Genomic DNA, 24360 nt, shown 5'->3' with positions numbered 1-24360 from the left:
TGGGACAGTGTCCTCCATCCTGACCTGGGACAGTGTCCTCCATCCTGACCTGGGACACTGTGTCCTCCATCCCGACCTGGGACACTTTGTCCTCCATCCCGACCTTGGGACAGTGTCCTCCATCCCGACGGAATGTGGGGGCTCCGGGTGCCCCTCCTGGGTGCCCACTCCTGTTCGGGGCTCACTCAGTGGGGTGACCCCCAAAGGCAAAGCTCCAGAGAGGGACCTGCAGTGGGATGAGGCCCCTGGGGGGGCTGGTTTTATTATAGGGGGGAAGGTGATGGAAAAATTAAAAAAAAAAAATAAATGCAGAAGAAGAATTTTCCACCTTTTCCTGCGCTGGGAGCGGAGGATTTGAACCCTTTGCAGTCCTCTGGTTCCTGAGATGAGCGGGGAGAGGGGAGGTCAGTGTGTCTAGGGGTGCGTGTACACGGGTGTCCTTTCTTTTCCTTTTTTTTTCCAAAAAAAAAAAAAAAGAAGAAAAAGTAAAAAGTAGGAGGGGGAAAAAAAGGAGGCAAAGGAGTTCTGCCACTGTCTCTCAGCCCCGGCTCTCCCTGTTAGTAGACGGCGCCGGCATTGGGGGGCCCTGGGGAGGGGTGGTGCATCGTGGTGGCCGGCTGTGCCTGGTGGGGTCCGTGGGGTCCGCCGAGGGGCTGCGGGTGGTACCAGGGGTTGTGCTCCTCCAGGAATCCGGGCGAGGAGCTGTAGGGGAGCGGCTGCGGGAGCGGGGTCCGGCCCGGCGCGCTGCCGTGCGAGTTACTGTCCCAGACGGCCGGGGAGGGGGGCGAGTTGCAGGCCATGGAGTCGCTGTTGTTGGGGCTGTGCTCCAGCGGCACCTCGCCGTTCTTGTACAGCTTCTTGAACTTGGAGCGGCGGTTCTGGAACCAGATCTTCACCTGAGGGAGGGAGGGACAGGGGTCAGAGCCCCGGCGCGGAACTGGGGGTGTGGGATGGATGAGGAGAGCGGGAGAGGGGGCGGGGTGGTGTGGGGAGCTCAGGTATGAGGGAAGGGATGAGTGACGTGGGCGTCACAGGGATCCCAGAGACACAGGAAAGCACCTGGAATATGGGCATTATGGGGACCTCAGAAACATGGGAAGGGATAAGGGACATGGATGTCAAGGGGACCCCAGAGACACAGGAAGGAACCTGGGACATGGGGGTCACAGGAGCATGGGAAGGGACAAGGGTGTCATGGGGACCTCAGAGACACAGGAAGGAGATGGGACGGGGGGGTCCCAGGGACCCCAGAGACACGGGAAGGAGATGAGACATGGGGGTCATGAGGACCCCAGAGACAGGAGAAGGGATGAAGGACGAGGGTGTCACGGGGATCCCAGGGACACAGTGCAGTGCTGGAAGAGCCCTGGGACACGGGTGTCACGGGGACTCCAGAGACACGAGGCACCACAGGAACAAGGGTGTCGTGGGAAGCTTGGACACACCATGTGCCGCTGGAAGGCACCCAGGACACGGACACCATGGGGACCCCACACGGTGGGCGGCAGGAAGCACTCCCGGGTGTCGTGGGGACCCCGGACACACGGTGGGTGCACAACAGGAGGTCACCCGGGATGTGGGTGTCACGGAGGACACGGACACATGATGCTCTGTGGGAAGCGCCCATGGAATGGGTGTCGTGGGGACCCCCCGGGGACACGGGTGTCACAGGAAGCCCCCCTGGGGACACGGGCGTCGCGGGGAGCCCGTCACTGGGTGCATCACGCCGGCGTCGGGAGCGTGCCAGGGCTGGGCGAGGCGGCGCTGGACGCGCTCGGCCCCCGCGGGGACGGGGTGGGGGCGGCGGTGGTTGTCACCCAAACAGGATGTCCCTCTGGGAGCGGGTGACGCGCTCCGTCAGCCCTTTGCCGAGTGTCCCCGATTGCTTCATCGCCCAAGGGAGGAGGAGGAGAAGGAGGAGGAAGGCCGGGCGCTGGGAGCGCCGCGCCAAGGGCGGCACAAGGGCGCCGGCGTCGGCCCGCAGGCAGGGAGGGCACCCGGGCCGGGCTGCGGGGGAGTCACACGCTGCAGGGACAGTGGTGACAACCCACTCCCCTCCCACCAGCAGATCCGCCGGGACAGTTCGTCCCCTCGCCGGGCAGAACCCCACAAACAAGGGGTTAGCCCCGGCTCTGGGTGGTTCGTGGGGAGGAGAAGCCCGTCCCGCACGTCCCTGCTCTTCCAGTCCAGCCTGAACTGCCACCCCAGCGCAGGGTCTCGGCGGGGTGTGGAGCCGGTCCCCAAATCCCTTCTCTCTGCCTGAGCCAGGCAGGACGGCGCAGTCGGGGAGCCTCGGGAAAACCAGACGGGAGGAGCAGGGTTCGGCCCCATGTCCCCGTGCTCCTGCTGGACTTGGGATCAGGACCCGGTGTCGGGATGGGGCGTCCCGAGCACCCCATCCTGAGCACCCCGTCCTGAGCACCCCGTCCGGAGCGTCCCGTCCCGAACACCCCGTCCCGAGCGTCCCGTCCCGCCCGGGACTTGGTGTCCCGCATTCCCAGGACCGGGCGCACTGCTGACCCAGGACCTTCCCAGGCACCGGGGCAGGATTCAGCCCCTAAATCTTGGGGTGTCTGAGCAGAGCAAGGTCTGGGATGGTGCCGGTTCCAAAGAGAGGGGGATAAACCCCAAAGCTGGGGAGTAGGGCACGGCTGGAATCCGTCTCCTCTCCCTGCTCCTTCCCTCCTCTCCAGTTTTCCCTCGGCAAAGCATATCTGCTCCGCGGGGGGAAATCTGCTTTGCCCGCTTTGCACCCGCAAACAAGCGGGGACTATCCATTCCTGGGGACCCCCAGACCCCCTCTGGGCTGCCCGGGAACAGAACTCCCTCCCAAGACCCCCCCAGTTCGCATTTGCGAGGAGCAGGGCAGCTCTGGCTCCCCCCTGCCGATCCCTCCTGCCCGTGGTCGGGAATTGGGGTGTCGGGGGGGGGTCTCAGCACTTACCTGGGTCTGGGTGAGCCCCAGCTGGGCGGCCAGTTCAGCCCGCTCGGGCAGCGCCAGGTACTGGGCTTTCTGAAACCGGCGTTGCAGGGCAGCCAGTTGGTAACTGGAGTAGATGGTGCGGGGCTTGCGGATCTTCTTGGGTTTCCCGTTGACCATCCGCACCTCCGGCTCCGGCTCCTCCTTCACCGACACTGGGCAGAGAGCGCAGGGGTGAGGCGGGTGCAGGGGTCCCGGCCACCCCCCGTCCCCAGCTCGGTGCCATCCCGCTCGAGGTGCTGGCACTACCCCATCCCCTGGAATATCCCCTGGGACACCCCCTGGGATAGCCCTCGGACGCCGCATCCAGCACGGATCCATCCCACCGCGTCCCCCCGGCAGCTCCGGGAATGCCAGAGGGGGATGAGCTTTGACCCAACATCCGCCAGCAGCAGCAACACCCCGTCCCCGACTCGGGCACAACTTAGACACGCACAACTCCACAAAACTCCCTCCGGAATCCCGAGGGAGCAGCGGGATGGGCACGACCCCCTCTCCCCACAGCATCCTACCTGCTTCTTGCGCCGGGAGCTGCTGGTCCCTGAAGTGGCTGTACTGGCGGTAGGAAGGGCTGTAGGAATAGTCGGATTTGGGCGAGTAGGTGCCGGCGGCGCCGATGCCGTTGAGGTTGAACTGGTGGTAGGGGTAGTGGCTCACGGGCTGACTGTAGGACTGGCCCGGGTAGTAGTCGTGCTGGCTGGTGTAGTAGCCCAGATCGGTGACGGAGGACTCCGGTAGGGTGGGCGAGTCCTTGGAGGCGGCATGGCAGCTCAGCGAGCCCGACAGGTCCGTGAGGATGCTGGAAAGCTTCTTATCGAAAGAGCCGCTCATCGCTGGCACTGGCGAGGGGGGAGCTGCCTGCCCGGCTGGGGACCCCCCAACCTGGCGGCTCCGGCTGCCGCGTCTGGCCTGGCGTGCCCGGAGCTGGATCCTGCGCTGCGGCTCTTTGCGAGGAGCAACCAAAGAGACTGTGCCCAAACCTCCGGCCCCGGCCGCCTGCTTAAAGCCTTTAATTAGGGAGCAGGGCAGGGTGGGTGCGCATTCCGATTGGCTCCAGAAATATTGCCTGGGAGGCAAAATAGGCTCCTGCCTCCTCCTGTGTGGGTTCTTTTTTATTTTTTTTTCTCTCTCCCTTATTTTTTTTTCCCTCCCTTCTTTCCCTCTCTCAAGAAACAACAAAGAGTGGGTGAAGGAGGGCGAAGGAGTAAATACAGAGCGCAGGGTCCCGTCTGCAGGAGGGGGGGGCCCTGGGGATGCAGGGGGCACTGTGGGGGTCAGGGAGGGCTGGTTTGCAAGGGGACTTTTGGGGCTGTGGGGGGGATTTGGAGGAGGAGTCGAGGGGGGATGTTTGTTGGGTGGCAGGGAGGGTTGGGGGTTGGGAGTAGGGTGGATCCATGCTTGGGGGGCTCCAGGGGTGTGTTTGTGGTGTCCTCCCTTCTCCCCAGATCCCACCTTCTCCCAGAAGTGACTCCCAGTCCAACACCATCCCCAAGGCAGAGCCCCCCCCATCCTCACAAACAGAGGACCCCTCACCCACCCCAAAACTTGCCGTCTGGCACCTGCCCTGTGGGGACCTCGGGGCAGTGACAGGTCCTGATTCTGGGGGAACATCCCCCCCCCCCCGGGGCTCCGTGTCTCTCTCCCACCCCCAGTCCGGGTCCTGCCCCCCCCGCTGTCCTCAGAGCCCCCCCAGCAGCATCGCCCAGATCAGGGTCCCGAGCCAGCCCTGGTCACCCCTGACCACTCCCGGGGCTGTCCCCAGCCATCCGGGGGGGGGGGGTTTTGGGAGGGGGGCTTTTATCTGCGGGAGGGGGGTCTCTGCTTCTGCAGGCAGGTCTGTACCCTGAAAGGGGGGGTTGGGAGGGGGCTGGGGATCCTTAAACCTGGTGGGGGCTGCACCCTCCTGTCCCACCGTGTGTCCCCCCACCCCCGGGATTGTCCCCCCTGCGCCCCTCGGCCCCCCCCGGCCCGCACTGCGGTGCAACGGCACCACCCGACGGACACAGAGGGAACTGCGGCCCCGCCGCGCCGCGGGTTCGAGTCCCGGCGCCGCCGCCACCGCCGGGCCCGCGAGGAAAACGGGATAACCTCGGGAATGTGGAGGGACTGGGGATAGAGAGAGTGGGATGGGAACGGGAATAGGGGTAGGAACAAAGAATAAGGATAGGGATAGGAGTGGGAGTAGGAATAGGTATAAGTAGGAAAACGAGTGAATAGATATAGGATTAGGAAGAGAAATAAATAGGAATAGGAATAAGAATAGGAACAGGGAGAAATAGAAATAGGAAAAGAAATCAATAGGGATAGGGATAGGGATAGGAATAGGAATAAATAGAAAGAAGAATAGGAATGTGAGCAGGAATAGAATTAGAAGTAGGAATAAGACTAGAAGTAGGAATAAGATTAGAAGTAGGAATAGAAATAGGAACAAGAATAGGAAAAGGAGAAACAAAAATAATAGAAATAGAAATATAGAAATGGAAATAATAGAAATAGCCCTAAAGAAATAAATAGAACTGGAGATGAATCCCGGAGGGAAGCAGGAGCCTCTGCAGGAGGCAAAGCACGACCCCAAAGCGTGGAGAATGGCACAGACTCGCTTCCCACATGGGAATTGTAACTGGGGATTCGAGGAGTTCATTCAGAGGGGGCAGAAGCGTCTGGGCCAAGCCCAGCCCTGGGAGCTGTGCGGGGCCTCCCCGGGGAGCATTCCCAGGGTCCCGGGGAGCATTCCCAGGGTCCCGAGGAGCATTCCCAGGGTCCCGAGGAGCCGCGGGGACATCCCCGGCTCCCTGGCCCAGCTGTGCCCCTCCAGCCGGACTGTCACCAGGCCGGCTCCTGCCGGGAGAGGGATGTGCCGGCAGGAAAAGCCGGTTGGGGAGCTGGAGGCCAGGGAGGGCGGCTGGGGAGTGGGGCACAAGCGGGGAGCAGGTCCGTGCAGTCCTGAACCAGTTGGGGACTGGGAGGCACTGGGGCTGCCGGAGGCTGTTGGGCCAGACTGGCGCTTGTGGAGCCCCAAATCCAGGAGCTCATGGATGGGGGAGGGGGGGGACTTGGGGGGGGCCAGTTTGGGGGAACTGGGGCACTGCGGGGGGGGGGCAGAAGTTATCGTATTGGGGCACCCGGGGGTCCCTGTGGGTCAGTGCAGGGGCAGGGCTGACCACGGGGTCAGGTGGCTGGAGGGGATCCCTCCCATAGCCCCCGGAAGCTGAAGGGTCCCCCCGTGCCCCCCGCAGCACTGGTGGGGGGGGTCCTGCTTGGAAACGTCCCCCGAGCCCAGCAGCGCCCACGGGGGTCCCCGCGTGTCCCCCCAGCTCTGCCACAGCCGCGGCGGATGGAGGTGTCGAGGGAGGCGTGGCCGATTGACCTGCCCGACCCCAAATCCCAAATCCCAAATCCCCCAGAGCATCCTTGGGGGAACGGCGTCATCTAGTGGCGTTTTGGGGTGATGACACCCCGTGCGGTGATGTCACCTTCGGGGCACGAGGGACAGGGGACGGGGATGGGGGTGGAGACGAAGGACGGGACTGGGGACAAGGAACAGGGGACAAGGAACACGGGACGAGGAACAGGGGACGGGGGACAAAGGATAAGGGGAGGGGGGCCAGGTCCCAGTGCCGTAGCCGTGCGCCGGCCGCCGGCAGCGCTGCCCGTGGCACTGTCCCCTTGTGCCGTCACTCTTTCCAGTGACACGGCACAGGGGCACGGGGACATGGGGGGGGGGGACACAGGACATCCTGCAGGGCCCCCCCGGCCCAGCCCACCCCACCCACGGGTTTCCTGGCACGGGTGGGAGCGGCGCGGTGGCTCCCGGTGACCTCAGCCGGGGTCGGGGACGGGGACGATGGCTGTCACCGCCGCCACCCCTCCCCGGCAGGGAAGTGGCGATGCTGCGGCTGTGGCCGCGTCCCCAGGGCCACCGCGGTGTCCCCGTCGCGGTCACCACGGGGATGGGACTGTCCCACGGCACAGCCGCTCTCGGGGTCCCGCCGTGACCTCCTGTCACGGGGGAGGGCGTGTCCTATTCCACGGGGGCCCCATCCCATGGTGGGGGTTCGAGCCTCGAGGGCCCATCCCATGGGGTGTCCTAAATTGGGGGTCTCATCCCGGCCGTTCCATCCCATGGAGGGTCCTAATTTGGGGTGGGGGCGGGAGACAGGGTGATGCGGGGAAGGGGGGGGAACACACACGACTCAGTTCTTCCCGCGTGGGCGTGAGGGGGGTCAGCGGAAGGGGGGGACGCGACTTGATGCTCCCACGTCGGTTTGGGGGGAAACTGCGGACTGGGGGCAGGGGCGTGGAGGGACTCGGTGCCCCCTGCGTGGGCATGGTGGGGGGACACAACTGGAGGGGAGGGGACACAACTGGAGAGGGAGGAGGACACACGGGTGTCCCCGCACGCCCCTCCCTCCCCTCACCTGCGCACGCAGGTACGCGGGGTGGGCGATGGGTGAAGGAGGGGGTGCGACCCCTTTAAGAAGGGGCGTGTCCGGGTGTTGCCAAGCCCCGCCCCCGCCCCGCCCGGCCCCGCCCCCCCCGGAGCGCACCGGGCCCGGTGGGGCGGCAGCCGCGGCTACGGCGGCCGGTGCGGGACATGGCGCGGCGCCGCCACCGCCCGCTGCTGCTGCCGCCGCTCCTGCCGCCCCTCCCGGCGCTGCTGCTCGGGCTCGGCCCGGTGCTGCTCGGAGCCGCCGCCGCCTTCAACCTGGACCGCACCTTCCCCGTCCTCAAGGAGGGGGGCCCCGCCGGCGCCTTGTTCGGCTTCTCGGTGGCGCTGCACCGGCAGACGGAGCGCAGGGAGCGCAGCTTGTGAGCGCGGGGAGGGGAAGCCGGTGATGCGGGGAGGGGGCCATGGTGGGGGTGGTTGGGGGTCCCGTGTGGTACGGGAGAGAGGGGAGGGGTTTACCTGTGCAGTGAAACCCCCCATAGGGGGAGGGTCCCCCGTGGGATGGGGGAGAGCGGGGAGGGGTCCCGGGGGGGGTGTTGGGTGGGTGCGGTCCCTGGTGGGATCGCGGTGGAGGAAAGCGGGGAGAGGATTACCTGTGGAAGGGGAGGGGGGTCTCCATAGGGGGAGCGTCCCCCGTGGGATGGGGGAGAGCGGGGAGGGGTCCCCCGGCGGGGAAGGGTCTCCCGTGGGATGGGGGAGAGCGGGATGGGGTCGCCCGGGGCGGTGTGGGGTGGGTGCGATGCCCAGTGGGATCGCGGTGGGGGAAGGAGAGAAGAGATTTTACCTGTGGGGCGGGGGTGCCCCCGTGAAGTGGGGGAGGGTTCGAGGGTAGAGGTGTCCCCCGTGGATCGAAGGGGTCCCCCGTGGGATGGGATGTCCGCGGTGGTTGAGACCCCCGTGCGCTGGGGGGAAGAACGAGGAGAGGTTTACTTGTGAGGTTTGGGGGAGGTCCCCCATAGGGGAAAGGTCCCCCGTGGGGTGGAGAGGAATTGCGAGTGGTCCCCGTGAGGGTCTGGGTCGCCCGTGAGGTGGGGGAGAGTGGGAAGTGTCCCCCGTGGTGGGGGTGAGGGGTCCTCCGATGGAATGAGGGTCCCACGTGGAGTGGTGGGGGTCCCCATGGAATGGAGAAAGGGGGGGGGTGCTCCTGGGGGGGGGGGGGGGTCCCTGTGTGAGGGCAAAGGTCCCGATCCCGCCGCCGTGAGGGCGGGGTGCACCTGGAGAAGGAAGAGGTGGGAGGGGGGGCTCTGCGTGCCGGGAGAGGGGCGCCCGGGGGGCCCAGGTGCTGGGGTGGGAGTGGGGGGGGACCCTCATGGCCCAGAGCCCAGGTGAGGAGGGGTCCGTACTCTACAGTGGCTTCTCGGGGGCTTATCCCCCCCCCGGTCCCCTGCTCGTGGCTTCTTTGCACCCCGTTATTGGGGGGGTGACGCGCCCCCCCCCCCCATTATTCCCTGGGTCCCAGTGACGCGGGGAAGGGGGGGTCTGGCAGCACAGCGGGGACACCCCGTGTCACCCCTGCTGGGCTGGGAGCCCGACAGCCACCTTGGGAGATGGAATCCCCTCCCACCGGAGGGGTCCCGGCCGGCACCGACCCTCCCCGGGGCGGTTGCGAAGTCCCTCGTGTCCCCCCTCGGCTCCAGCCGCTCCTGGCAAGGAGGCCCCGTTCCCGTTCCCGGGGAACCTGTTGGACTGTGGTTCCTGCTGCCAGGCAAAGCCCCAACAAAAGCCCTTTTCAGCCGGAGCATTCCCCGTGCGATCCCACCGCTGTCACCCGCCGTGTCCCCCCGCTGCCCCCCCGCCCTGCCAGTCCCCCACCTCCAGCATCCCTGTCCCCCATCCCTCCTGGCCGGAGATTCCAGCCGCGTGTCCCTGCCGGGGATCGCGCTCCTCCGCAGGGGTTGGGCTGGGATTTTCCCGCTCAAGGGCACAGGTTTTTTGCTGGATCACCCTCCCGCGGAACTCCCAGCTCCAGAGGGGTCCTTGGGAGACCCGGAGGGCTCTTTTTTCTTTTTCCGTGGAGAAGGGACTGGCAGCAGCTGCTCGGACGGGAGGCATGTGCTGCTCCGCATTCCAGAGATGCATTTTGGGCCGGCGGCCCCGCCGTGGGATGGGTTGTTGTTGCTCCTGTCCCGGGAGGGAGTGAAGCTGTTCCCTGCGGAGCAGCTGGCGGGGTGCAGGACCCCTCCTCCCCCACGGGGGACACGCTGGCTCCCACCCAGGGCCGGGTTCTCCCTGCTCCGGTGCCATGGGAGCAGCTGCCGGGGGGCATCGAGCTGGGGGTCCTGGCCGGCACCGGGACAGGTCGGCTCGTGTCTCCCCGAGTGGCTCGGGGCGGGATTTTGGGGGGCCTTGGCCCCCCTAGGCAGGGACCTGCGATCCCTCCACCTGTGCCACGTGGCCCGTGCGAGTCCTGGCGTGATCCGGGTGGGGTGTGGAGGCTCCGCCGGCTGTGGGGGAAAGGCTTCAGAGCCGGGATCCCGCCGGGAATCTGCACCCCCATCCCCCCGGGAGCTCTTTGCTGCCCGTCCCCGTGGTGGCGGGGGTTGGAATGGCGTGGGGTTCTCTCGTTCCACGGGGGTGCTGCCCCCAAACTGGGGTGTCAGAGCCGTTTTGGGCGGGTGTGGCGGGGTGAGACCGATGCAGGGGTGTCCCCTGAGCGCCCCCATCCTTCCCCTTTCGGCCCCGCAGCCCCATGGGTGTGCCGCCACTCCCCCCCGTCACCCCGGTGCCGGATGAAGGCTCCCCTGCCCTCTGCTCTCAGGTGCAGGGTGGGGACAGGAAAGGGACGTTTCCTGCCACCGTCATCCCTGATACGGTCCGCGGGGAGGGGGAGTGTCCGTGCTTTTTTGGGGGGGGCTCACCCCGTGCCCTCACTGCGAGGGATGATAACGGGATAAGAGGGATGACAACGGGATAAGAGGGATGCTCTTGCATGGATTCATGCCGCTGGCATTCCCAGCCTTCCGGTGGGGTGTGGAGAGCCGCTTCCCGGCCGGGCGCTGGCGGGGGGCCAGGCTGGCACGGCACACCCCCACCTCCTTCCCCATTCCAACCTCGCCGTGTTTTTCGTGTCCCTTGCAAAGGTTTGTTTGCTCGCCCCTCCCCTGGCCAGGTGAAGGCGAGCTGGAAGCGAGGGTGTTTATCAGCCTTCCCGAGATTAGGAAGCTCCTTCTGCTGCCCGTGTCCGGCCGCTCCCGTGGGCTCCGGCCGCTCCCCTGGGCTCCCGCTGGGGGAGCTGGTTTGGCCTGTGCTGGTGGGACCCGGCGAATCCAACCCTTCCCTGAAAAACACGGGGAAACTGAGGCACGGAGCATCCGTGCCAGGAAAACCGAAGACCCCCCCGAATCTGCCCCCGGGGGCGAGGCAGCACCCACATGTGCCCCCGTTGTGCGTGCCTCAGTTTCCCTCTGTGTGCCTGCTGCTCGGGGGTCTTCCTGCTCCCAGCTGGATGGTGAGGAGGAGATCGCTCTCCTGGCTGGATTCCCGGTTTTCCCTCCCCCTCGGCTGGGATTCTGTGGATTGCTGGAGCTGGCTGAGCTCCCCCTGCCTTGGCTCGAGTCCTCTGGGGTCCTGTGGGGCTGCGGCTGCTTGGCAGGCAGAGGAGGGGGGCGGATGTGGGGCCGGCATCCCGGGGGTCATCCATCCATCCATCTGTCCGTCCTTCCGTCTGTCCAGCAGTCCCTCGTGGAGTCCAGGAGCCGTTGCCTGTTTCCTGAGGGGACATCAGTGGATTTGCCTGCTTAGGGCCCCCCCATTGTAAGCAGCGTGGCACTGAGGGACGATCCCCCCCCCAGAGCCTTGGGGTGGGTGGGATATTCTGGAGATCCCTGTCGGATGCTGCTTTTGGGGGCTCAGAGGGGTTGTTTGGGACCCCTCATGGAGCCGAGCTCTCAAACCTGGAGCATCCCCCAGCCCTGGTATGAGGTGGGGAAGTTTGAGGAGGGTCCACTGTGCCATTCCTGCCTTTGCCCAGGGTGGGGAGAGCAGGATGGGGTGTGGAGCCCCCCCCCGTCCTGCTCGCTCCTCCTGTCCTGGCACCGTCACCCCTGGGAGAGGGATGAGGTGCTCCCCACACTGCCCAGCTGCTCCCTGGGGAGGGGGCTCTGGGGCTGGGGGGCTGCGCTGCTGTTGGGGGAACACAACTCCCCCCCCCCCATTACAGTCCGTGCTGTGGTGGTGGTGTCTGGGTGGGATCCTCTGCCATCCTCACCTCTGTCACCCCTGCAGGAATGGCCTCATTTTGGGGTCCTGGTGCCCAGAGCCTCCCACAGCCCCCCCTTCCAGCTCAGCCAGCGCTGGCAGGGAGCCCCCCCGCCGCTGTCCAACCCCCCCAGTTTACCAGGGCGGATTAGGACGGAGCACGGCCTCACATTCCTGCCTCCCTCCCTTCCCGGCCTCCCCCTCGCGCTGCTGTTTGACCATGTCCAGCATAATCCCAGCTCCTCGTCCCCTCACCCCAGCGGGACCAGCGCCACAAACTGGTCCCGGCCTCCCCGGGCTGGGAGCTCCAGTACCCCAACCCCTGGCTCTCCAGGTAGCTGTGGGGGCACGCGGCACTTTGGGGTGGGGGATGCCCGTGGGTGTCCCCCGTGTCTCTGGTGGGACTCCGAAGCCCCCAGCATCCCACACTCCCCCTTTTCCCAGGAGCAGAGCCTGCGGGTGGGCTGCCGTGCCGGGAAGTCTTGGCTGGAGGCGGGAGGATGCCGGAGCTGCTTGGCTTGGGTGGGCTCCCACCCCCCGGGACCTGCGGGCCGGGGGGAGCCACAGGGGTTGGGAACGACGGGGGTCTGGCTGAGCCAGGACCACCGCGGGAGCCGGGGGGCACCCCCTGCCCGTGGCACCCCCGTGGCAGCCCCCGAGGGCTGCGGGTCCCGCTGGGGTTTGGGATGTGGGGGCAGGACCCCCCCCCGGGTTCTCCCTCCAGCCCTGAGTCACAGCAGCTGCACTGAGTCACTTCCCCTCCAGGTAAGAGGGGACAGTGGTGCCCCTTGTGCCCCCCTGTTGTGGGGGGTGCAGGAATTAGGGGAGGGGAGCTGGAAAAAAATAAGGAGGCATCATCCCCCGTTATTCCCTTCCCTTCGCAGCCAGTGGCTCCCGCTTTCCCGGGAGCAGCTGGCATCCCCATCCTGGCATTCCTGGTGGGGAGGGGGGCAGACACCCCTATTTGGGATGAGCAACGCCGTCTCCCCCCACACCTGCAGCGCGGGGTTGACTCAGCCGGAGCGGTGCCGCCGGTGGGGCCGTCACGGGCCGGGCGGGCGCGGGGGGGCCCCGACGTGCCGGGGCGGGGGCTGCCTGGGGCCCCACATTCCTCTGGCGCCTGGGCTTGGAGTCAGCCCGCCCCGGCCCGCCCGGACGTGCCCGCGCTCCCGGCCCCGCATTGCTCAGCCTTCCCGGCACTCCCTGCCCGCTGGCGACGGGATGAGGACAGCGGGATTTGTCCCTGTCCAGCGGGATTTGTCCCTGTCCTCGCTGGTGGCTGCGCTGGGGACTGGGCAGCTCGTTACCCCAGTGTGTCCTCTCCAGTGGCTGCGCTGGGGACTGAGTAGCTGGTTACCCCAGTGCCCTGTGACAAGGTCCCCATCCCACCACGACCCTTCCCACTGTCAGTGGGATGGGATCAGCAGGATTTGTCCCTGTCCTCGCTGGTGGCCCTGCTGAGGACTGACCAGCTCGTTGCCCCCGTGATCGGGTCTGGGGGCTGCAGCCACTACCTGGGTGCAGTGCCCCCCCCCCCGTGTCCTGCCTGCCAGGAGGGACACACTTCCTCTGCTAGCACGGCCTCCTCCACACCATTGTCCTCGATCCCAAAGGAATTCCTGGCGGAAAGGCTGGCCTTTCCGGAACCCCCCGGGCACACCGAATCCTCCTGCCAGCCCCCAGTCCCTGTGCCTGCTGCTGCCGGGGGTCCCTGGCATCTCCCTGGGGGTGGGAGGATTGAGGTGTGGGGGGGGTCCCTTCAGCATCAGCATAGGGCGCTGTGGGGTGGGTGCTGCATCCAGCCTGGAATGGCAGTGCCTCCTCCCGCATGGCAGTGCCGTGACTCAGCCGGGCCGTCCCTGCCCTTCCAGGGGTCTGAGTCACCCCCGGGATGGCGCTGCTTGGCTTGGGATGCCCCAGTGCTGCCCGGATGCCTTGTGGGATGAGGGAGCTCATCCCAGCTCACCCTCCCCATCCCGGGGGGTTGTCCCGGCGTTCCCTGGCACGCAGGGATGGGCCTGTCGGCGGGACACGCCGCAGCTGTGCCGGGGCTGTGCCGGGGCTGTGCCGGGGGGGGCCGCTGCCCCACTCCCGGCTCAAAGGTTGGCCGGGAAGGGCCGTGGGTGTTTACACAGACACGGGGGCCCCGGGGCTGGCGATGGGGTGCTGAGCAACACCTCCCCCCCCCGCCCCAGTTTTGTTTTCTCTGGGGTTTGTGGGGTCAGCCTGACTCCTTCTTGCACCCCACTGTGCAGCACTATGGGGGGCTCACCCGTGAGCCTGGGCTGGGTCAGGTTTGGGAAGGAGGGGGCAAGGAGTGAATCCATCAACCTGACCCCCCTGTCCTCTGAGATTTCAGCTCTGGAGATGGCACTGGGGGCTGCTGTCCCCCATAATTTGGTGGCCAAGGTGTCATATGCTCCAGGTCCCCTCTGAGCACCTCCTCGCCCCACCACCCCCTCCCCAGGGTGTGCCTGGCTTTCTCCCCTCCTAAAATGAGCTGGACTTTGTTGGGGCAGATGGACCTGCTCCCCCCCAACCCCCCCCCCCCCCCCCCCCCTCTCTGTGCCCCCCCCAGGCTGCTGGTGGGGGCCCCCCGAGATGCGGAGCCCGTGAACGGGACCCGGACGGGCGCCGTCTACGCCTGTCCCCTCACCGCCTCCACCCGCGACTGCCAGCGCCTCGACATCGAGCTCAAGGGTACGAGAGCACCCCAGGGCACCCCAATCCCCTCTGGGAACGGGGAGGCCCTGCTCTCACACTGTCCCTTCCCCCCCAGATGAACCGGACAAGGCCATCATCGATGGCATGTGGCTGGGGGTGACGGTGGCCAGCCAGCGGCAGCCGGCGGGGAGGGTGCTGGTGAGTCCACGGGCACACACAGGGGACACTCCCCAGCTGCCGCACAGAGACACCAGGGAGCTGCCGGTGCTTCCACGTGGGCCTGGCACGTGTCCCCGGTGTGGTGGCACCAGGCAGAGGTGCTCCTGTCCCCTCCGTGTCCCCTGGAGTGGGTGCTGTGGGGTGACGGGTGGTGGGTGCTGGTGGGGTGAAGTGAAGCTCTCGGGTGGCGAGACAACATCCAGCTCTAGAGACCCTCACATCCTATAGACCCTCATCCTGTGGAGACCCTCACACCCTATAGATCCTCACGCCCTACAGAGCACCTGTAGAGGATTATTCCCTATAGATCCCCAAATCCTATACACCTCCCACTTCCCTCTCTCCATCCTGACACGGGGCTCAGGGCGAGGGATTCCCCCTCCCTTTTGGGGGTGCCCCCTCCCTTTTGGGGTGCTGAGCGGTGCCCGCCGTGCCCGCAGGCCTGTGCCCACCGCTACACCAAGGTGCTGTGGTCGGGCAGCGAGGACCAGCGGCGCATGGTGGGCCGGTGCTACGTGCGGGGCAACGACCTGCGGCTGGACCTGAGCGATGAGTGGCAGACATACCACCACGAGATGTGCAACGCCAACACCGACAGCGACGAGACCGGCATGTGCCAGATGGGCACCAGCGCCGGCTTCACCGCCAACATCATCTACTTCGGCGCGCCCGGCGCCTACAACTGGCAGGGTGAGGGCGGCTGGGGAGGGCGGGGGCGGTGCCACCTCCCCGGGGTGCCCAAACCTGGGGGATCCCCGTCCCTGGGATGCTCATACCCTCATACCCCCTCGTGCCCTCTGAGCACGGCGCAGGCGTCCCCTTTCCTGGCGTGACTGTGCCCCCGTGTGCACCTCCTTCCCCGAGGTCCCCGTATCCCCATGGGCACCCCCTTCCCCAGGGCACCCGCACCCCTGCGGACACCCTGTGCACATGGATGTGTTTGCACATGGATGTGTTTGCACACACACCCCTGTGTGCTCATGTGCCAGGGGAGCGGTGCCAAAGGGGGGGAGAGGGGCTGCCCCCCCGTGCTGTGGGGTTGACCCCCCTTGCTGTCGCAGGCACTGACTACATGTTGCAGCGGGAGATGTGGGACCTGCACGACTTCTCCTTCCCCAACCAGAAGAATGGCAACACCTACATAGGTGGGGGCAGCGGGGCGGGGGGGCCTCGCTGGGGGGAGGCTTTGGGGTGAGGAGGAGGTTTGGGGGTTGTAGATTTAGGGACAACCTTTGGGGTGGATGTTAAACGGGTGGAGGGAGTTAGGGAGGCTTGGAGACCCAAGTGGTGACACCAGGGTGTTTGGAGGGCTGCAGGGGCTTGGGGTGGGGGGACATGGAGTGTGGGGGTCTCAAGAGGTCCGTGCTGTCTCCCCCTCACTGTGGGGGTGTCGGAGGGTCCATGCTGTCCCCACCTCACTGTGGAGGTATCAGGGGACACAGGATGTGGGGGTGTCGGAGGACATGGGATGTGGGGGTGTCGGGGGTCTGTGCTGTCTCCCCCTCACTGTGGGGGTGTCGGGGGGTCCGTGCTCCCTCCCCCTCACTGTGGGGGTGTCGGGGGGTTCATGCTCCCCCCCTGACCGCGGCGCTGGCACAGGGTACACGGCCGAGGTGGGCAGCGCGGTGCTGCAGCAGGACGCGGTGACCATGGTGACGGGAGCCCCCCGGTACCAGCACACGGGCGCCGTGTACCTGCTGAGCCGCAGCCCCCAGCAGAGCCTGCACAGGAGCCTCCTGCTCCCCGGCCCCCAGGTCGGCTCCTACTTCGGCAGCGCCATCGCCCTGGCAGACCTCAACAACGATGGGTGAGGGCGGGCGGGGGGCTCACCTGGGCTGGGACCCCTCAGCTCCCAGGGCATCCTGCAGCTCCCAGGGGTGGGGGTCTCACCTGGGACATCCTGTAGCTCTTGGGGTGGGGAGTCTCAGCTGGGGCATCGTGCAGCTTTTGGGGGTCTGGGGTCTCACCCGGGGCACCCTGCAGCTCCCAGGGGTGGGAGTCTCACCTGGGGGCACCCTGCAGCTCACCTGGGGTCTCTGTGGGTCCTGTCATGGTGGGCACAGCTCTGGGGGTGGGGAGGTTTTTTAGGGAAGTGCTATTTCATGGCTCTGGGGGGGTCTCCACCACTCCAGGTGTGTCGGGGTGGGGTCGTGTCACAGCGCCCCAACCCCAACCACCCCCTTGTCCCCACAGGTGGCAGGACCTGGTGGTGGGGGCTCCCTACTATTTCGAGAGGAAGCAGGAGGTGGGGGGCGCGGTGTTCGTGTACATGAACGAGGTGGGGGGCTTCCAGCTGCACCCCAGCCTGGTCCTCACCGGCCCCAGCTACTCCGGGTTCGGCTTCGCCCTGGCCAGCATTGGGGATGTCAACCAGGATGGATTCCAGGGTGAGGGGCTGGGCACTGCTCTCTGGGGGGAGCTGAAGAGCCCCCCCACTGGAGGGGGCATCGGGGGGTCCCTGGAGAGGTTTGGGGTGAAGAGATGGAGGTGGGGGGTGTGCATTTAAAGTGGAGGGGAGGGGCTTGAGGAGGTGTGGGGAACCCCATCCCTGAGGGGCTGACTGTGCTCTTCTCCCCCCAGATATTGCTGTGGGGGCTCCTTTTGAGGGGTATGGGAAGGTCTACATCTACCACAGCAGTGCTGAGGGGCTGCAGGACAAACCCCGGCAGGTAACGGCCCCATGGGCGGGGGGGGGTCCCTTCACTGCAGGGGGTCAGGGCTCTGGACCCCCTCACTGGGGTGTCAGGGCTCTGGACCCCCTCACTGGGGTGTCAGGGTTCCAGATATCCCCCAAGCATCCCGTGCTCCAGGGCAGGATGCAGCGGGTCAATCCCTGGATCCGTGGGGCTGGTGAGCAGTGGGTGACACTCCCTTGCCCCCCCCAACTCCAGGTGATCAGTGGGTCAGACCTGGGCCCCACCAAAATAAAGACCTTCGGGTACTCGCTGAGTGGGGGGCTGGACGTGGATGACAATTCCTACCCGGATCTCCTGGTGGGCAGCTTGAACGAGCGGATCGTCCTGCTCAGGTACAGGGGCAGGGGGACAGGGACAGGCGTCCTGCAGGCCCTGCCACCCCCGGCGGGGCTCAGCCCAAATCCATCTCTGCCCAGAGCTCGCCCCGTGATCAACATCCTGGACAAGACCTTCACGGTGACCCCCAGCAAGGTGGACCCTGCTCAGTGCACACAGAAGTCCTGGTGAGCCCCCCCCGGGTCCCCCAGTGCCCCCTGTGCTGCTGGTGGCACGCCCGGCTCCACTGACGGCCCTTTTGCCCCCCCCAGCATCACAGTGACCCTCTGCTTCTCCTACAACCAGAGCGCAGGGGACCCCAAGTACCAGGAGAGGATCAGTGAGTGCGGGGGGTGCAGGGGTGGCAGCGGGGTGACATCCCGGGGAGGACGTGCACACCTGTGGGGGTGTCCGGGTGTGTGCTGGGGGCACACGCGTGTGTCACAGCCTGGCCCTGCCCTCCCCGCAGCCCTGGAGTACACGCTGGAGGCGGACAAGGACCGGCACCCGCCCAGGGTGAGGTTTGCGGGGTCCCCGTCTGCCACCTACACCGGCAGCTTCACCATGCCCGACACCCGCTGCCAGGCCCGGGAGCTCCTGCTGCTGGTGAGCGCGTGGGACTGCACGTGGTAGCGGGGCTGGGGCTGCGGGACTGGCTCCTGAGGGGTGGGGACGGGGATGGTGGGAATGGCAGGCTCGGGAAAGAGCGAAATCCCACCCTCTCTCCACCCCATCCCTCCCTTCTCTTTCCCTCCTCTTTCTTCCTCTCCCCTCTCTCCCCCCTCCATCCCTTTTCTCTCTTTCCACCCATCTCCTCACCCTCTCTCCCACATCTCTCTCCCCTTTCCCTCTTCTCCCCTTCCCTCTCTCCCTCCCTCCCTTGTTTCTCTACATCCCTTCTTCCCTCCCTCCTTCCCTCCCTTGTTTCCCTCCCTCCTGTGATGAGTTTGTTGGGTCTCACAGCAGGCTGTGAGTAGTGGGGGGGTACCCCAAAAGTGTCTCAGGGCTGCCTGGCTGTGGTTGGAGCTGCAGTGGGGGCCAGGGAGGGATCTGTGAGGGGCTTTTTTGTGACACCCACCACCCCTCAGGACAACATCCGGGACAAGCTGCACCCCATCGTGCTCTCCATGAACTACTCGCTGCAGGAGAAGCCCAGAACATTCCAGCTGGGCCCCCACTCCCTCGACTCCTTCCCCGTCCTCAACCAGGACCAGTCCCACGAGAATGAGACCAAGGTGTGCCGGTGGGGAGGGGGATTCTGGGGTGTCCTGGGGGGCCACGGGGGCTCACAGGGACATCCCTGTCCCTCCAGATCGAGTTCCAGAAGGAATGTGGCTCCGACAACGAGTGCTACAGCAACCTCCAGCTCCAGAGCAGCTTCGTCACCGACCAGAACCAGCCCCTGCCCAGGTGCCAGCGGGGCCCCCCATGTCCCCACCCACCCCGGGAGGGGTCCCCGTCCCGTTGGGGTGTGCTGAGCCCCCCCTCCGTGCACAGGCTGAACGGGACCCAGGTGCTGCAGTACAGCCGGGATGTGAGGAAGCTCTACCTGAGCATCAACATCACCAACACACCCACCACCCCCTCCAACGGCGAGGACGCCCACGAGGCCCTGCTGAACGTCACCGTGCCCCCCCAGCCTGCTGCCCTCCTCCGTCCGCCCAGTACGTGGGGGGGACCCCCCGGACCCCTCCCCAGCTCGGGGAGGCACCAGGAGCAGGGTGGGCTTTGCTGGGATGTTCCTCACCCTCTTCCCCTGCCCGCAGAGTGGAGCCTGCACATTTGGGGAGACGGTGCTGTGTGAGCTGGGAAACCCTTTTAAGAGGAACCAGAGGGTGAGTGCTCCCCCCCCAGCCACCCCCCAGCCCGTTTTGGGGGTTCAGCAGGCAGGTGGGGATCTGGCTGAGCTGCTCCACGTCCCTTCTGGGTGCAGGCAGAGCTGATCATCACCTTCGAGGCCATTGGGATCATGCTGGACACACGGGAGGTCTTGGTGTGGCTGGATCTGTCCACGTGAGTGGGAAGAGGGGGGGCCTGGCGGGCAGGACGGGGACCCCCTGCTCCCCCTGGGAGGGTGGGGGCTGTTGGGATGTGGGAGATGCTGATCCTGGTGCCTTGGCAGGCAGAGCACCCAGGAGGACCTGCAGCCTGTGCTCGTCAAGCTGCTGGTGGACTACAGCATCCAGTCCTCACTGAGCATGTGAGTGCAGCCAGGGTGTCCCCCCACCCCTTGGGGTGTCCCCCACCCCTCTGTGTCCCCCCCCACCTGAGTGTGGCTGTGTCGGGAGCAGGCACAGCCCCCCGTGTCCCAGGAATGGGGCAGGGGGCTGCCCCCTCTGCCCCCCACGCCATTCCTGTCCCCCATCCCGTTCCCAGAGCCTCCTCCCATCTCCAGTCCTACTTCAGTGGGGTGGTGGTGGGCGAGTCAGCCATGAAGCAGGAGCAGGACGTGGGCAGCCCCCTCACCTTCGACTTCCAGGTGAGCCGGGGGTGGCCGGTGGCAGAGGGGGGTGGATTTGGGAATGCTGGTCTCCACCTCCCGCTCTGCTCCGCAGGTGACCACCAAGGGTGAGTCCCTGGGCTCCTTGGGCACCATCCTGCTGGGGTTTGAGTGGCCCTACGAGATCCCCAACGGCAAATGGCTCCTCTACCCCACCGAGATCCTGGTCAATGGCAACGAGAGCTGCCACCCCCCCGGGGGGGTCATCAACCCCCTCAACCTCACCGTGAGTCACCCGCTGCTTGGCCCTGTGTCCCTGCCCCACTCTGGGGCTCCTTCCAGCCCCACAGAGCTGCCTGGGCTCTGATGGGGCTCATGTCCCTCCCCCCAGCTCCTGGAGGACCAGGCTCCATCCCGGCAGAGACGGGAGCTGGAGCCCCCCGAGCCGGCAGAGCCCCCCATCACCTTGGCCACCGCCAAGAAAGCCAAGTCGGAGACGGTGCTGGTGAGTAGGGGGTGAGGGGGGGGTCCAGCAGCGCTTTCCCCCCACTGGGAACACTGTTCCTGCTGCTTCTTGGCACCGGGGTGGTGCTCTGGGGACTCGGTGCCCCCCTGAGCTCCCCTGTGTCCCCCAGAGCTGCTCCGAGGGCACCGCGCGCTGTGTGTGGTTCGAGTGCCCCCTGCCCCACACCCAGCACCCCAACACCTTCACCCTGCGGGCCCGAGTCTGGAACAGCACCTTCATCGAGGTCAGTGCCTGGGGGGGGGCTGCAGGGGGGCCAGGGCTGGGCCGGGCCCGTGGGGATGGGCTTAAACAGGGCAACGAGTTTGCCGGGTCTCGGCTCAGAAGATGACACCCATCCATGTGTGTGTGTCCCTCCATCATCGGTGTCCTCCCCATGTTGTGTGTCCTCCCCTCTGTCATCCTTGTGTCCCCCGTCCATCATCTGTGTGTGTTCCTCTCCATCATCCCTGTGTGTCCCCACCATCCACGTCCCTCCCTTCCATCATCCCTGTGTCCCACATCATCCCCGTGTCCCCTAATCATCCATGTCCCCCACCTGATCATCCATGTCCCCTTCTCTGTCATCTGTGTCCCCCATCCCTCATCCCTATGTGTTCCTCTCTGTGGCCCCTGTGTCCCCTCTCTCTGTCACCCCTGTCCCCTCTCTGTGGCCCCCGTGTCCCAGGAGTTCCGGGACTTTGACCGGGTGAAGGTGACGGGCACCGCGACGCTGTTCCTGCGCTCCCACGTCCCCACCATCACCATGAGGAACCACACCGTGCGGGTGAGCGGCACCAGGGCCTTTCCTGGGACGCACTGGGATGCACTGGGACGCGCTGGGAGCTCTGTGCCCCAACGAGGCTCTTCCCAACCCCTGCAGTTCTCCGTGGACGTGGACTCGGAGCTGCAGGAGGAGCAGCCGGCCGAGATCGCCCTGTGGCTGGTGCTGGTGTCGGTGGCAGCCGGGCTGCTGCTGCTGGGGATCATCATCCTCCTCCTCTGGAAGGTGAGGGGGGGCCTGGATTCTCTTCCCAGGAAGGAGGGGGTGCAGGAGCTGTGCTGAGACCTCACGGGCTCGTGCCACTGGGGGCTGCCATCCTCCCTGCCTGGCGAGGGGTGATCGGGAGCGGCGGGTGGAAGGTTCTCTCCCCAGCTGGAAGGTGCCCACGTGGGTGGAAAGTGCCCCCCAGGAGGAAGATGATCCTCCCAGGAGGAAGATTTTGCCCCCCAGCTGGAAGGTGCCTGGCTGCAGAGCGATGAGGAAGAGGAGCACAGAGATTCCCAACTTCTCCTGGGGCACAAAACCTTTTGGGATCCACAAAAACACCCGCCCAAAGAAGGGCTGGATGATGGCACCTCCTTCCCTGTGGCTCCCTCCTCCCCCTCTGCTGCAGGGACTGGGGGACCCCCACAGCCCTCTGGGGACCCTCCAGCTCACAAGGGACCCCTGTGACCTCCTTGAAGCCCCCCACTTTCTGCCCAGGAGGGTCTGCAGGACCACCCACCCCGCAGGCACTCTGGGGGGCATCTCACCCTCCGAGGGGTGACCAAGAACCCCCCAGCCCCTCTCCAGCCCCCCCTGACCCCTGTCCCCTCTCTCGCAGTGCGGGTTCTTCCGGCGGGCCAACACCCGGGCCATGTACGAGGCCAAGGGGCAGAAGGCGGAGATGAGGATCCAGCCGTCGGAAACCGAGCGGCTGACGGACGACTACTAATGGGGGGGGGCACCCCCACTGCCCCCCCGGGGCCCCTGCGCCGCCCGCTTGGTAATGCCAGCGGCATCCTCCTCCTCCTCCTCTCCTCTCCTCTTCCTCCTCTGTCCTGTAGGGTCGCTGTAGGGCGCGGGGTCTCTCCGAGTGGCTCCAGGAACTCCCTTTGCCTCTGCTCTTCGCCGCCTCGTGGGGGGTCTCTCTCCTTCTCTGCAGCCATGCCCAGCCCCACACTGACCCCCTTGCCTTCTCTTTTCCGCCCTTCCCAGTGTGACTTCTTCCAGCGGACCCGCTACTACCGGATCATGCCCAAGTACCACGCGGTGAGGATCCGGCAGGAGCAGCGCTACCAGCCCGGGGGGCTCCTGCCCCGTCGCCGCAAGAAGCACTGGGTGACCAAGTGGCAGGAGCCGGAGAAGTACTACTGACCCCCTGACCCCCCCCAGACCCTCAGGGGACTCTGACTTTGCACAAGTGCATCTCCCCCCCCGCCCCTTCCCCGATCCCCCCTCTTTGGATGCGGCTGCATCCGGCCTTGGCTTCTGCACCTTCCTCTTGCACGCTCGTGCCTTGCACGCTGAGGGGGGAGACCCCTCAACTGTGCCCCCCCTTCCTCCTGTCGTGTTTCCCTATGTGCTGCTGGGCTCACCGAGTGCCTTCACACTCCTCTCGTGCGTCCCAGACACACGTCCTGGCACGTGGGGACGCGTCCTCACACGCCAGGACACGCTCGCCCCCCTCCCCTCATCACTGGGTGTGGGACCCTCTGCTTTCACCCCCGGGCTGGGGCCTTTGGGAGCTCATTCCTTCCTCCCCTCTCTCCCGCCGCCTCCTCCTCTTCCTCCTCCCCCGTGTGTTCACCCCGTGTTCGGACGCAGCTTTGGCTTTGGGGGGGTACAGAGCATCAGGCCGTGTGTCCCCCCCCCGTCCCCCTCGCCCCCCACCCCCGAGGGGGGTTAAGTTATTCCATGTCTCTCGTCGGTGTTTTGGTGTTGAGTCCCAGCGTCCCGTCGGTACTTGGGGGTGAGTGGGGAGGAGGGGGTCCTGCGCCCCCCAGCCCCTGCTCAACCCCCCCTCATTCCCTCCCCACCGGGGCCAAATAAAGCCTCGCTCCGTGATTTGTAACTTCTTGTCCCCCTCGTGTCTTGGCTGACGAGTGATAGAGGGCTGCTCGGGGGGGAGGAAAGGGGGTTTTGAGGGGTAGGGGGCAAAAAGGAGGGGAGGTGATGATATTCCCTAGAGAGGGCGGAGCAGCGGGGGTTTTGGGGGGGGTTATAGGTGGGTGGTGGGAAGGTAATACCGCGGAGGGGGTAATGACGGGTCTGGGGTGGGCTCAGACTCCCTCCCATCTCCCTTCGGGGCTCTTGGGGCGACCCAGGCACTGGGGGGGGCTGGAGGGCGGTAAAGGAGGCGTGGCTAGCGCAGAGGGGCGTGGCGACCCAGCTATGGGGGCGTGGTTATCTCGATGGAGAGGCGGGTCCCACATCAAGGCGAGCGGTAATTGGCGGTGGGGCGGTGATTGACGGCGGGGCGGGACCAGCGGTGAGGCAAAATTAGCATAAAGAAGGCGGGTCTTCCCCCAGAGCGCGCGTTGATTGGTCTCGGGGCGGTGATTGACGTCGGGGCGGGACCAGCGGAGAGGCCTCATTGGCACGGAGGGAGGCGGGTCTTGCGGCAGAGCGGGCGCTGATTGGCGGCGGGCGGTGATTGACAGCGGGGTGTGTTGTTTGCGCGCGGCGCGGCGGGGGCGGGGCCGGGCCCGGGGGCGGCGGGGCCGGTTCGGGGCTCGAGGGGGGTTCCGGGGACACACCGGGGGGGGCACCGGGGGGGGGACACCGGGGGCGCTCCCGGGGCCGCGGCCATGCGGCTGCTGCGCTGCCTGGGGAAGCGCGCGGCGCTGGCCGGCGTCCCCACCTACATCGAGCACTTCAGCAAGTTCTCGCCGTCGCCGCTCTCCATGAAGCAGTTCCTGGACTTCGGTAAATAAACAGCCCCCCCCTCCGAGACTCCTGCCCGATCCCGGAAGGATCCCTCCCCCCCCAAACAGGCTACGGGATGGGGACACCCCTCCTGCCAACCCCGGGGGTGCCTGGTCTGGGGGGCCCTGCTGGGGGAGGGAGCTCCGTGCAGCCCCCCGGGAAATCCTATTCCAACCCCCCTGGAAATCCTTCTCACCCCCCTGGAAATC

At 66.4% G+C, this 24360-nt stretch overlaps 3 protein-coding genes across 4 annotated transcripts in view; 2 read left to right on the top strand and 1 right to left on the bottom strand.

The window, feature by feature from the left end:
- Window positions 1-496: 496 nt before the first annotated feature.
- Window positions 497-3853, bottom strand: DLX3 (distal-less homeobox 3). Its single transcript, XM_027697121.1, has 3 exons — window positions 3493-3853; window positions 2945-3135; window positions 497-896 (listed from the first exon to the last, which is right to left on the bottom strand). The coding sequence occupies exons 1-3, from the start codon at window positions 3809-3811 to the stop codon at window positions 558-560; spliced, it is 849 nt and encodes a 282-aa protein (XP_027552922.1). The 5' UTR covers window positions 3812-3853; the 3' UTR covers window positions 497-557.
- A 3721-nt stretch (window positions 3854-7574) lies between these two features.
- ITGA3 (integrin subunit alpha 3) lies at window positions 7575-23297 on the top strand. Its single transcript, XM_027697123.1, is given in 26 exon segments — window positions 7575-7789; window positions 14203-14324; window positions 14404-14486; window positions 14948-15197; window positions 15569-15652; window positions 16107-16314; window positions 16701-16894; window positions 17088-17176; window positions 17399-17535; window positions 17620-17706; window positions 17791-17858; window positions 17988-18124; window positions 18607-18753; window positions 18831-18928; window positions 19016-19148; window positions 19150-19182; window positions 19285-19353; window positions 19452-19531; window positions 19641-19718; window positions 19895-19997; window positions 20074-20244; window positions 20350-20463; window positions 20594-20707; window positions 21149-21247; window positions 21344-21469; window positions 22442-23297. Coding segments are annotated over 26 exon segments (3198 nt in total). The 3' UTR covers window positions 22601-23297.
- A 697-nt stretch (window positions 23298-23994) lies between these two features.
- The window catches only part of PDK2 (pyruvate dehydrogenase kinase 2), a 7561-nt gene continuing 7195 nt past the window's right edge, over window positions 23995-24360 (top strand). For both annotated transcript variants that reach the window (XR_003536467.1, XM_027697072.1), the window contains exon 1: window positions 23995-24151. Coding sequence is in view for 1 of the 2 variants with exons in the window: in XM_027697072.1 (XP_027552873.1) it covers window positions 24034-24151 (118 nt within the window). In the remaining variant the exon portion in view is untranslated. The remainder of the gene's footprint in view (window positions 24152-24360) is intronic.

The sequence above is a fragment of the Neopelma chrysocephalum genome, unplaced genomic scaffold, assembly GCF_003984885.1.
Source record: "Neopelma chrysocephalum unplaced genomic scaffold, ASM398488v2 Primary Assembly neopelma1_118, whole genome shotgun sequence".
Taxonomy (NCBI): Eukaryota; Metazoa; Chordata; class Aves; order Passeriformes; family Pipridae; genus Neopelma; species Neopelma chrysocephalum.
The sequence above is the reverse complement of the archived record's forward strand: the minus strand, read 5'-3'. Positions and strand labels throughout refer to the sequence as shown.

Coding starts and splice junctions, on each gene's coding strand:
- DLX3 (XM_027697121.1), bottom strand. CDS start 3,811: ATGAGCGGCTCTTTCGATAAGAAGCTTTCCAGCATCCTCACGGACCTG. Junction 3,136..3,492: donor GCTCCCGGCGCAAGAAGCAG/GTAGGATGCTGT, acceptor CTCTCTGCCCAG/TGTCGGTGAAGGAGGAGCCG. Junction 897..2,944: donor TGGGGCTCACCCAGACCCAG/GTAAGTGCTGAG, acceptor TCCCTCCCTCAG/GTGAAGATCTGGTTCCAGAA.